General features: G+C 35.6%; 2 protein-coding genes and 1 long non-coding RNA gene across 3 annotated transcripts in view; 2 read left to right on the top strand and 1 right to left on the bottom strand.

Annotated features, from left to right (window-relative positions):
- The first annotated feature begins 1,026 nt into the window (after nucleotides 1–1,026).
- LOC123660899 lies at nucleotides 1,027–2,898 on the top strand. The gene is made up of 2 exons (XR_006744270.1): nucleotides 1,027–1,110; nucleotides 2,777–2,898. It is a non-coding gene; the product is annotated as an uncharacterized LOC123660899 (long non-coding RNA).
- Nucleotides 2,899–3,051: 153 nt separating this feature from the next.
- On the bottom strand, nucleotides 3,052–3,881 carry LOC123660888 (endothelial differentiation-related factor 1 homolog). The gene has a single exon (XM_045595913.1). The coding sequence runs from the start codon at nucleotides 3,735–3,737 to the stop codon at nucleotides 3,297–3,299; it is 441 nt and encodes a 146-aa protein (XP_045451869.1). The 5' UTR covers nucleotides 3,738–3,881; the 3' UTR covers nucleotides 3,052–3,296.
- A 2,875-nt stretch (nucleotides 3,882–6,756) lies between these two features.
- LOC123665463 (probable nucleoporin Nup54) overlaps nucleotides 6,757–12,205 on the top strand; it is a 26,891-nt gene continuing 21,442 nt past the window's right edge. The window contains exons 1-5 of the mRNA XM_045599768.1: nucleotides 6,757–6,852; nucleotides 6,960–7,079; nucleotides 8,683–8,775; nucleotides 9,144–9,388; nucleotides 9,520–9,670. Of these exons, the coding sequence (XP_045455724.1) occupies nucleotides 6,792–6,852; nucleotides 6,960–7,079; nucleotides 8,683–8,775; nucleotides 9,144–9,388; nucleotides 9,520–9,670 (670 nt within the window). The 5' untranslated portion in view covers nucleotides 6,757–6,791. The remainder of the gene's footprint in view (nucleotides 6,853–6,959; nucleotides 7,080–8,682; nucleotides 8,776–9,143; nucleotides 9,389–9,519; nucleotides 9,671–12,205) is intronic.

Raw genomic sequence — 12,205 nt, 5'->3', positions numbered from 1 at the left:
CACAGTTGGAACTACTACTGGTTACTACCTTGGAACTTAAAAAGCCGACCGATGGCGGGATAGCCATCCAACTACTGGCTTTGAAATACACAGGCCGAAGACGAGCAGCAGCGTCTTCGGTGCGACAAAGCCAGCCCTGCGGTCACCAACCCACCTGCCCAGCGTGGTGACTACTGGCAAAACACATGAGCTCACGCCATTTTTGGCGTTAACTTGTGGGGGCCTATGTCCGGGAGCAAACGCGGCTAAGGCAGTCTTGGCTCTGGCTTGGCGCGGTGCACTTGTTGTATCCTGTTAGTAGCTTAACCTAGACTATTTCAATAATTAATTTGTACAAACGAATTAATTGTTACCTATTATATTACAGTTCTTCCGTGCCCATGGCGCATGGAACTGCGCCGAAATATCGGAGCCTCAAATATAAAAAGGTACATGGTATAAATCCCGAAAAAACGAATTCAAATAATGTTAAGAACCATGGAAATTTAAAACAATATATTATTATATTACGATCTATAATTTGGCTAAGTAAGCTTTGGCCGTAAAGGTGGAAGGATAGAAAGGGCTTTACGGTCGCGTAGTGGAACAAGGCCACAGTCCTCGAGTTATGATCATGATTCATATGCATAATATTATTATGGTTATGAATCATAACTTATGATCAAAGATAATATAAAATATAAAGGTAGTTATGATGAGCATTTCAACTGATGTTAAATAGAGTTGATCCATCTAGCCTTGCGGTCTATATCACTGAAAAAAAAAGAGCGATATATATCACTTTAATCTTAGGATATATATCACTCTTTTAGCTCTTCAGCTCATTTAGCTCAGTGAAATAATTTTTTAATGCAACCTAATGTTGTCAACAAAAAATACCTTTTCGCTTGTACAAAGCAAGACCTTATTCTTGACTCTTCTATGACCTTGTGAAATATGAATCGAAAAGATACGGAGACATAGCTAACTCTCTCTTTCGCATGATAAACGCCATCGTCCGATCGAGTGGCTGTGGCTCACTAGCTCAGTCTCGTTTATTCTCGCTCAGTGCGTCAGTATCTCGAAAATGAATCATAAAGCAAGTGAGCTAGAGATATATTTGAAACGCAAGTAAGCTGATGAGAGACTAGTTCACTTGAAAAGATATGTTACATTTGTAATTTGTATCTCACTCAAAGAGTAAAATAACTTATTGTTTTCTAATGTTTACGCGAATTTTACTCATTTAATAAAACACTTTTTTCGGATTTTATCGCGGTTTATTGTTAACTTTTGATTCCCGACGTTTCGGATACTTTACAGCAACCATGGTCACGGGAGGACTGTGTAAAGTATCCGAAACGTCGGGAATCAAAAGTTAACAATAAACCGCGATAAAATCCGAAAAAAGTGTTTTATTAAATGAGTAAAATAACTTGCTTAAAATCTCACTCATGTGTTACCCAAGTCTAGATCCATCAGTGGATAATAATTATATTTTAAGATTAAGAATGCTTAAACTTAGAAACTTAGGTGTTGTTTAAATTTTCGCAAAATACTGAAAACCATTGAAAATGAACTTAGGTACCTATTATATTATGCGAAATTTTTGAACAATTTGCAATTTTCATTATACTCAGGCTTGTCTTTGACGTAATGTCAAAACAAGTAAACTTTGTAAGCTATAAAGTATTTGTATTCATTTTAATATCGATAAAGATATTTAAACAATAGCGTGACTGCAGCGGTAATTTAGCGTGACTGGGACTAAGTACAGTTTCAAATATATTGTGATAATTTAATCACACTGAATTCCCCTCTAGTGTTCTTTAGAAGCCGGAGACTTCACGGAACTAAATTATGCCGATAACGGTCTAATTTTGAGGTTAGGTCCTATGAGATTTCTTTTTCAATTTTTTCAAGAATGGTGCATTACCTTGGGTAAAGCTTTAGATTAGGAAAAACTGAATTTCGGGACCGTGGGGGGAAGGGGGGGGGGACGCTACCCCTGGTACCACTGTCACACCTCAGAACCCCATGGTTATGGAGATATCCATGGTTAAAGTTTTGAGGTTAGAAGAAGAATTTCGTAGCTGAAATGTGAAAATAACGTGTGAAACGTTATTTTCACATTTCACACGCGTTTTGTCAAGTTAATCTACCACCTTTAAAGTTAGAGGAACGCTTGGCTCCGGCGCTGCGGGAAGTGCAGCCCTTCCGCCCTTGCGTGCGAAAGCACGCTCACTCACGCTCCGTTCCGCAGCGGATATTTTCACATTTCAGCTACGAAATTCTTCTTCTAACCTCAAAACTTTAACCATGGATATCTCCTCTACGCATTCGTTCCCGCGCTTTCGCACGGCGGGCGAGGGCTGGCCTCCCTCCGCGGCTTAAAAAAAACACTAGGGGTAGGACAGACCAAGACCACGTGGACAGTGAGGTGCTCCGATTCGGTTTTGGGTATTTTTCGAATTTCTAAACCTATATTCTAGCACGCAATGTTACTAATTTTATTAGAATATTATGTCTGACGCGTTATTTTGTTTAAAAGTGTCGATTTGTAACACAATGCAAACAGTACGAGCTCAAAGGTATTATAATAGCTTTAAATTCTTCTTCTAACCTCAAAACTTTAACCATGGATATCTCCATAACCATGGGGTTTTGAGGTGTGACAGTGTTACCTTGTATAGATTCCCCTACACCCTCCGCCCTCCACACCCAAAAACCCCATAATTCGGTTTTTCCTAGTCTAGATCTTAGCCCAATTCTAAATTTCAGCCGTTTTTTTTTTTAGATGTACCAGTCACGCTAAATTACAGCTGGAGTCACGCTAGTGTCCAAATAGCTTCAGCCTTCTAATATATAGGTAAACTTACAAGTATCTAATTAAATAATAAAAAAGATACCGTAACAAAATTTTTGTTTTTAAAATTCAAATCAAAATGACGTAGTATTATATTTATTAATGATGGCTGTGACTCGTAGATATTATAAGCTTCTAAAGAATTTTAACACAAATTATATAAAAATTCACTTTATATTTACTATTTTTTAAAGGAAATGATTGTATTAATCATAAATAAAACTATTTTATTGCATATCACATCCACATTTCACGATCGCTGCATATTACTTTTTCCCAATGGTAACATCATGAGAACTTTCCAGAATCAATACAAATAAATAAAATGCTTACATCATATAACGTGACTTTAAGAATTTTACTGTAATAAAATAACTTTTAACAGCAAAAATATGAGAAATATTATGCAATAAAGAAATCGGAGTTAAGTCTTCGCCTCCCAGGGAATCCGTTATTTCTGTCCTCCAGGAGGCTGTAGCGGTTGGCCACGATCTTTTCCACGTAGTTTTATTCCAATTGCTCTTTCGATCTTACCTAAGACAATGTTGTTAGGAATACCACGACCGGCTTCATAATCGTTAACGATTTGAGGTTTTTCACATATTTTTGTAGCTAGGTCTTTTTGACTCATGCCTTTAGCTTGTCTGCCTTGCATTATAAGTTTTCCTAAGTCAAGCGGTATTTTTTCATGTCGAAGTTCCTCAGTCTCTCTGTCAAGTTTTGCAGTATTTTTTGTTGTAACATGTTGTTTATTAGTTCCCGCACCGAATTTCTGTTGAGTTTCTACTGGTAAACCTTGACGACGTGCAGCATTAACAGCTTGCTCAGTTTTTAATGCTGACGCCTTTGGAGGTTTTTTTCGGAGAATCGTTACAGTATCCCAATCCGACATTTTTAATAAGGTATGGGTGCTGGCAAAATTATGAAATAACCAAAATTTTGTAATCACTTTCTTTTACTACAAAATGTGCAACTAGACACAGGCTATTGCCTGAGACACAGATTAGACAGACTATAATATTATATCCATGGAGCATAGACTCATATTCAGTGTTACCAGTTCGAAATTTGTCTCCGAGGTAGATATGATTTCAGAAATTGGTAATTTCCTAACAATCCTACTTTTAAGAGTCAGTAACTCAGTACATGATTTATCACATATATTTATTTAAGTTTTATAGAAACTTCACAATAATAATACTATACACATAATTAATGTTTCTACTGGGTAACAAATATTTCACCTCTTTTATATATAAGGAACCCCATGTAAAAGTATAATCATTGATCATCAATTTCCTAAATATAGCCCGAAAAAAATTAAAAACTAAAAAACGAATGGTGATAAGTTTATTATATCCTTTATTTATTATTTGATAGCTTCTTATTTTAAATATTTAATTCGATTATCTGTATTTAGTTACTTGAACCCGAGTGATAATGCATCTTCTTCATTTTACTGTGTCACTTTCACTCGTTGTGAATTACTTAAAAAGTACGGTTTATTAAGAGTTAATATATAAGTACCTAGCTTATAAAAGTTAGCACTAAAATTTTGTAGAGTTGGTTGTACTGACAAAAGTATATCCAAAAATTAATTAAGACCAAGTATTTTAACATTAAAACTTGACTACAACAAATTAGGTAATTATAAACAATGTATTTCATTCAACATCAAAATAAATTTTCGTGCTTGAATGGTCTTGACTCTTGCCAAAAGGGTATATAAAGGTATATCACATAATATTCTTTTATTACACTTAAAATTTTTGTACAGTTATTTATAAACAAATTTAGTTAGCAACAGCGGACTTATCTTCAGATGAGATCTCGTCCAGTCAACCTGTGATACAGTGGCGTAGCGTGGTTGTCGGCCCCCGGGGCGGAAGAAAATTTTGCTGTGCTCTTATTTAGTATTTTTATCGTAGTGTATTATATATATATTTCAATAGTAACAATGTCATTAAACCGTTATTGGGTTGGACTTGGCATATTTACGTTTGAAGTTTTATATTTTGAAACTTAAAATAAAAAAAGAAATATATCAATAGATTTTTATGTGCTACAATCTAAAGAAATATTCATAATATAAAGTAAAACCTTTACAATGAACACTTTACAATAAAAAATTGACATTCGCAATATTTTGGAAGCATTTGTAGATAAAAAAAAGAAGAAAAAAAAAACAATTAATAACAAAAAACAAATTAATAACAAATCGCTTTACGGTAACTTTATTAAACAAATTATAATTCGTGAAAGTTTATAATATAGTTAAAGAACATGACGTATTTTATCGCTCATGCTGCTCATTCACTTAGACTCATTCACCTCTAAAAATATTATGACCACATCCCTATTTGCCTTTTAATAAAAGATATTGAAATGTCATATTCATTAATATTACTTATCTGTACTCTTAGAATTCGTATTTTAGTAGTTTTTATGTGTTTAAAATGATAAATTGATATTTATTTTCAGTGAAATAAATATTAAATGTAGTTTTACAAATGTCCATAAGCTAATGTGTAAGTGAGTGATAAATGCGGAAAAAACGTGAATTACGATTGATTACCAAATACGACTCTTCCAAAAAAACGGAATTATATACAGGAAGTAAGGGACAGCTATCTTTTAACTTCGCCAGTATACTCATAACACTATTCTGTGTTTAAAACTAGTGGAATTTTTTGTCAGAAAATTTCCAAATATTTAAAATTTTTTGGTATGTTTATTTTTGGCTTGTCGCTTTTTTACGTTGTTTTAAAGTCAACATCATTTTCTTGACATATTTGATAGTTTACCATATATGATTGCTTTATAACGCTTCAACATATCTGATGGCGGGGAAGTAGACCGGCTCCCCGCCGTCACCGGCTTACATAGGTAGTAGCTACGGACCTTCCCTCAAAGTCAACATCGATATTTGTGTGGCTGGAATAAGTGCAATAGAAATAGTTATTAACCACAAAATACGAATCAATGGTTTCAATTTTAGGATAGTTCTCCCTTATATTTTGTATGTAATAGAAGTCATTCTCGCTGATTAGTAAACATAAACGTGTAATTTTCACAAGTAAAGACATTGCCAGGCGCTACAAAGTATCATTCAAAGAAAAGGGATTTCCCGACTTCGCCACAAAATAAGCAATTAAAAATTCCGCGCTCCTTTCAATCGGTTCGAATTTTTAGTTACGATAAAAATAATGAAACAAAACATGGTTCAAATATTTACAAAATATTTTTATTATTTAAGTATTGTTAAATTTTGCTCCCCCCTAAAAAGTGTCACCCGGGGCGGGCCGCCCCTGCCACCCCCACTACGCTACTCCACTGCTGTGATAGTGAAAACTAATGTTACATAGTAGGCTAAGAAAGTGCAGTAATTTAGTTAATATACAGATTCTTGAAAATAAAAGCTAATTAAATAATATTGATAACATCTTACAATATATACATACATAGTTCATATACATACTATATACATAATATACACACCACTACTTATTTATGATTATACAGTACAGTATACACATATATATTACACATATTTAGGGTATAAACTGTAAAGCCAATGTAACTAAACGAATTTGCTGTTTTAGTTATTGAATCTAGAAAAATGAATAATTAAGTAATTAAATTAATTAAACAATAAAAAAAATATTAAACATGTATTTGACGGTGTGGCTATAATAAATTAATAATTATAGAACTTATAGAAGATATGTCTCGATGGTTGTGATTAGCGTAATAATCTGTGGTTGAATTAATTTTTACGACTCAATTGAGATTTAAATCATATGCGTGCATTATTTTGGCATTATTAACTTCGACATAAATTTAAATAGTTTTTGTGAAGTAAAAAACTAGTTAACTAGCGAGTTATGTGTTTAGTTATGATCTAGTTTGGTCATTCTAAACGTTAACGTATCGATTTTTTTTGATAATGTCGTTTTCATTTGGTTCAAACTCTTCACAAAGCTCTGGTTTCGGTTCTGCTGCTAAACGTAAGTTTTCACGGTAATAAATGTCTTATCTAAGTTTAAAGTATATTAATTTGAATCTGAAATACCTATCAGTGGCAGTTATGTTTAATATTGTTGATGTATTGTAGCAACTTTTTCATTCGGAAGTACAAATACTGCAACGACTAGTACTGCGGGTTTTGGAGGATTTGGTACATCAACAAGTGCTTCTGGGTTTGGTACATTTGGTGCACCATCATCAACTGCAGGTCAGTACTACGTTTGTACTAACAAAGTTCTTTTTTACTAAAGACGACTTTTGTGTATTCATGTAAAAATGTGTATGTACATAACATTTTCAAAAGTGTAGCTGTACCATCACTACATAGTATAAAACAAAGTCGCTTTCTCTGTCCCTGCACATGTATGTACGCTTAAATCTTTAAAACTACGCAACGGATTTTGATGCGTTTTTTTTTAATAGATAGATTGATTCAAGAGGAAAGTTTATATGTATAATAACATCCATTAAATAGTGGAGAAACACTGTTATTTTTGAGTTTTCTAATGTTATGTCGTAAATAATTATTATTTTTTTCGCTTAAATTGCAAACGCAGGCTGAACCCTACGAGATTTATCAAAATAATGTACTAAGTATTGTACACATTAAAAAGGTCTACAGAAAACTCCGCTATGGTGTATGTCTATCTCTTATGAATATCCCACAATAACATTATTTTGTCATTTACTTTTTACGACAAATAATGGCTAATTTTCAAAACGATTTTAACCAATACAGCATTAATCCTTATTTAATTAAACACCTTAAATACATTGTTGATTTAATATAGATCTATATGTCTCTTTACAGCATATGATTTAAATGAATATTTTCGAAGATATTACAGATTTAAAAATTGCGGTACATAGCGTTTGCGGCGGTTCCGGTCGGCTTTTACTCTAAAGTTAACGCGAGCGGGCCACGGGCAGTAATGAATAAATCAAAATTACTGGATCGATTTTAATCATTTTTTTTCAGTGAATGATATAGGCTATAATTATATTTTATACCCGTGCGAAGCCGGAGCGGGTCGCTAGTTGTATATAAAAATATGTAAGATGTAAACAGTATTTGTATACACAAAATTTTGACTTGACATTTTCAATATTATTGCTTGACTAATGAATACACAAATAAATTTATGTATTTTAAAATGTCTATACTAAACTACTAGCTGACCTGGCTAACTTTGTACCACCTTATGTTGTTATCTAACTATAATTGTTTATCAAAATAAAATATAGCCATTTTATCAAATTCTTTAAAATCAATCCAGTAGTTTTGGAGATTAGTCTGGACAAATATTGTGATACGAGATTTTTGTGTATATAGAAGATAGAAGAAGATATACATTTTGCAAACTTTTACTTGTTATCAATGTTCAGAATCTGAATATTATATGTAACATTATGATATATGATGACTTATACATAATGAAGCTAATTTTTAGTACAATTGTGAGTTAAACTATAGTACATACTTTTCATTTGAAAATATTACTTATTATTGATTATTATGAATATTGTTCTGACTTTGTGTCGGCTTTGAAGCACCTGTATATATACATGTGTTCGACTCCTAACTATGTTCTTTTAACCTATCCTCCTGGGTTCTGTAGGTGTAGATCACATTCTACGTACACTCGTCCATTTAAACAGTCAAATTAAAAATGGACTTGAAATTTTTTTTTTTCATTCAGAACATTATCTATTACATCCTTAGAACCCCCCCATTTTAACGTAGGAATGCAGGAACAGAATCGAACACCTATATTTAAAGTTGTGTATTTATTTTTTGTGTTATTTTTCAGCGACACCATTTGGTCTTAGTACAGCTACAACAACTACTCCTAGTCTTTTTGGTGGTACTGGTTTTGGATCTACAGCAACTAAACCAGCTACAGGTAACTTATATAAATGTTGTTAAAGTCAACATAAATAAAATACAGTATAATTTTTTATATTGTTTGAATATAATATATTTATAAATATTTAGTCAGGGTTGAAATAACTCATTATATCTATTACTTTTGAAAATATTAATTTATTTTATTTTTTCATAAATGCATCTAACCTGTTCTTAAATTGATTTGTGTCTCTGTGCTGTCACTTTTTTCTCTGGTACTTTATTCTACATCTCCACTACTCTATTGCCGAAAAAGTGCTTGTATATAACACACACATATTAGATCTTGTTTTTTTTCTAACTTAAAGTAGTTGATAGTAGTAGACTTCAGTTGTTATTAAATTTTATTTCATGTTTTATTTCCAGGATTCGGAACGGGTACATTTGGCACAAACACTTTTGGAACTAACACAGGGTTTGGAACTGGCACCTCAACATTTGGTAGTGCTGCACCAACATTTGGTACTAATACACTCGGAGGCAGTACTTTTGGTACTGGATCAAGCTTTGGCTCGACATTTGGCGCTAAAACTACCAGTACTGGTTTTGGTGGAATTGGAACAGGACTCGGAACAAGTACTTTTGGCACAAATACTTTTGGTCAACCACAGGTAATAATAAATTATTTGTTGAGGCTGTTATAATTTTTTTCTATTAATGATTTAAAATATTTTTTTTTACCTTATTAATAAAAGTGTTATCATATTTTAAATGTTATTAAACTTTACTGGGTACATTTCAGCAACAGCAATTACAACAGCAGCAACAGCAGCAAGGACCAACAAATGCTCATGAAGCTTTAGTTGCAGCTGTGTTTAACTGTTGTGTGTTTGGTGATGAGAGAGATCAGGTGCTGGCCAAGTGGAACCTATTGCAAGCTCAATGGGGCACTGGTAATTCACTGTTTATTTTATAACTAGCTGCTGCCCGCGACATCGTCTGCGTGAAAGCTATACAGCACCAAAAATACCTACGATTTATACCTTTTAAAATAACATTCATTTACCTACCCGTTTCTTCTTTACATTTCATATCTACAGAAAAATTGTCTTGTCTACTTATATTCATTTAATTATGTTTATCGGCTTAATTACTTATATTGCGTGATTTTTATAGTGTGAAGCTAGCTTATATAGCATGGTTATTAACATAAAAACAACAACATTCAAATATGCGTCGTTAGATTACACATTGTTACAGAATGTGTTGAGGAAATAAAGGTTCACTGCTCGTTCCCGGTAGGTGATAGCATGATAATATGTAGCCTATATGTTGACCCGACTTCTTAATAATACTCGTGCCAAATTTGAAGTAAATCCATGCGGTACTTTTTGAGTTTATCTCGGACATACATACAGACAAACAGACAAAATTTCTAAAAACTATATTTTTGGCTTCGGTATCAATTGTAAATCACACCCCAAGTATTCTTTTAAAAAAATATTCAATGTACAGTTTTGACTTTCCTACTATTTCATTATATGTATATAGATTATAACCAATTTCATACAAGACTAGACTAAATTTATAATGATTGACAGTCTTAAAAGAGATATACGTCATATGGACACATTTTAAAAAAATGTAAATGCCAAGTTGGTTGGCAGATTCTTCACAATAGAACATTTTTTTTTTCTATCCAACTGCAATCAGCCCTTGAGCTTTAAAAAGATTGGTTATTTCTTAAGTGGCAGCTCGAGATTCTTCCATCCTGCAATGCGTCATCTGATTATAAGGTTTCATTTCCTTTTGAGTCTGTAGATAGCCTATGTGCTGTGTGGTTACGGCACTAAAGAATTTAGCCACCCCATCTCTTCCCGTGGGTGTCGTAAGAGGCGACTAAGGGATAGCACAGTTCCACTACCACCTTGGAACTTAAGAAGCCGACCGATGGCGGGATAACCATCCAACTGCTGGCTTTTTAAATTCACAGACCGAGGACGGGCAGCAGCGTCTTCGGTGCGACAAAGTCAGCCCTGCGGTCACCAACCCGCCTGCCCAGCGTGGTGACTATGGGCAAAAACCCCCATGAGTTCGAACCTAAAAATAAGGCCCTCAGTTCCCGGCAGCCCCACTATTCCCGGCTACGGCAGCGGCCGTGGTAACGGTGGGGTAGAGGGTGCTAAGAATCACCGGGGTACGGGAGGCTGCCATAGAAAAATATTCCTGGCTACGTATAATGGACGCACGCTACGGTTGGACCATCACCTCACCGAACTTGAGGTAGAACTTAGTCACATTAAGTGGAGCATACTGGGGTTGTCTGAAGTCCGAAGAGAGGGAGAGGACACGATGATCCTGGACTCCGGGCACTTGTTCTACTTCCGTGAAGGTGATGGGCTTTCCCAAGGTGGCGTCGGTTTTCTGGTTCACAAGACTCTCACTAACAACGTTGTGGAAGTCAGTAGTGTGTCGACCCGGGTAGCGTACCTTGTACTTAAGCTCACCGACAGGTACTCCCTGAAAGTGATACAGGTATATGCGCCGACCTCGGCACACTCTGACGATGAAGTCGAAGCCTTGTATGAAGATATTACAAGGGCCATACATGGCACTACTTCGACCTTCTACAGCGTTGTTATGGGAGACTTCAACGCTAAAGTGGGAGTACAAGGCCGCGACGGATCGAGCATCGGACCACACGGATTGGGGCACAGGAATCACAGGGGGCAGACGCTTGTCAACTTCCTCGAATCGGAGGGGCTCTTCTTGATGAACTCATTTTTTGAGAAGAAGCCCCAAAGGAGGTGGACATGGCAAAGCCCCGATACTGTGACGAGGAACGAGATAGATTTCATCATAGCGGATAAAAGGCATATATTCAGAGATGTCTCAGTGGTTAACAGGTTTAACACCGGCAGCGACCACCGGCTAGTACGGGGCACTCTGAATATATGTCTCCGAAAGGAGCGGACCCGCTTGATGAAATCTACTCTCCGACCTACGCTGCCCCAAATACTATGTGGCTCCGAGCAGTTTCAGTTGGAACTCCAAAACCGATTCGATTCGCTGGAAACTACTAGCGACGTGGACGAGATAACCGACAACGTGGTGAAGACGGTGTGTACACTGGGTCGCAGGCACTTTCCACCAACAAAGCCAACGAAGCAGTCCAAACTTTCTCCCGAAGCCTTGGATCTGATGCGGCAGAGGCGCGAGTTGCCGGCTGCTTCGCCAGAACAGAGGGCTCTTTCCAAGAGGGTACGGAAAATTATTCGCCGAGACCTCCGCTGCTCAAATACGAGAGAGGTTGCTACTCTGATTGAGCAGAATAGGGGGTCCAAAGTTTTCCAAAGACCATTGGGGAGAAGCCTTCTTGCGAAGCTTAAAACAGCAGATGGCAGAACCGTCTGCTCTCGCCCTCAGGTCCGAGAAGAGGTTGAGAATTTTTATGGACAGCTGTACTCGTCGAGCGCACGCAAGCCTGC

This window comes from Melitaea cinxia, chromosome 2 (genome assembly GCF_905220565.1).
Source record: "Melitaea cinxia chromosome 2, ilMelCinx1.1, whole genome shotgun sequence".
In the NCBI taxonomy this organism is placed as follows: domain Eukaryota; kingdom Metazoa; phylum Arthropoda; class Insecta; order Lepidoptera; family Nymphalidae; genus Melitaea; species Melitaea cinxia.
The sequence above is the reverse complement of the archived record's forward strand: the minus strand, read 5'-3'. Positions and strand labels throughout refer to the sequence as shown.

What these genes read in the sequence shown, in the direction of transcription:
- LOC123660888 (XM_045595913.1), bottom strand. Translation starts at nt 3,737, where the DNA reads ATGTCGGATTGGGATACTGTAACGATTCTCCGAAAAAAACCTCCAAAG.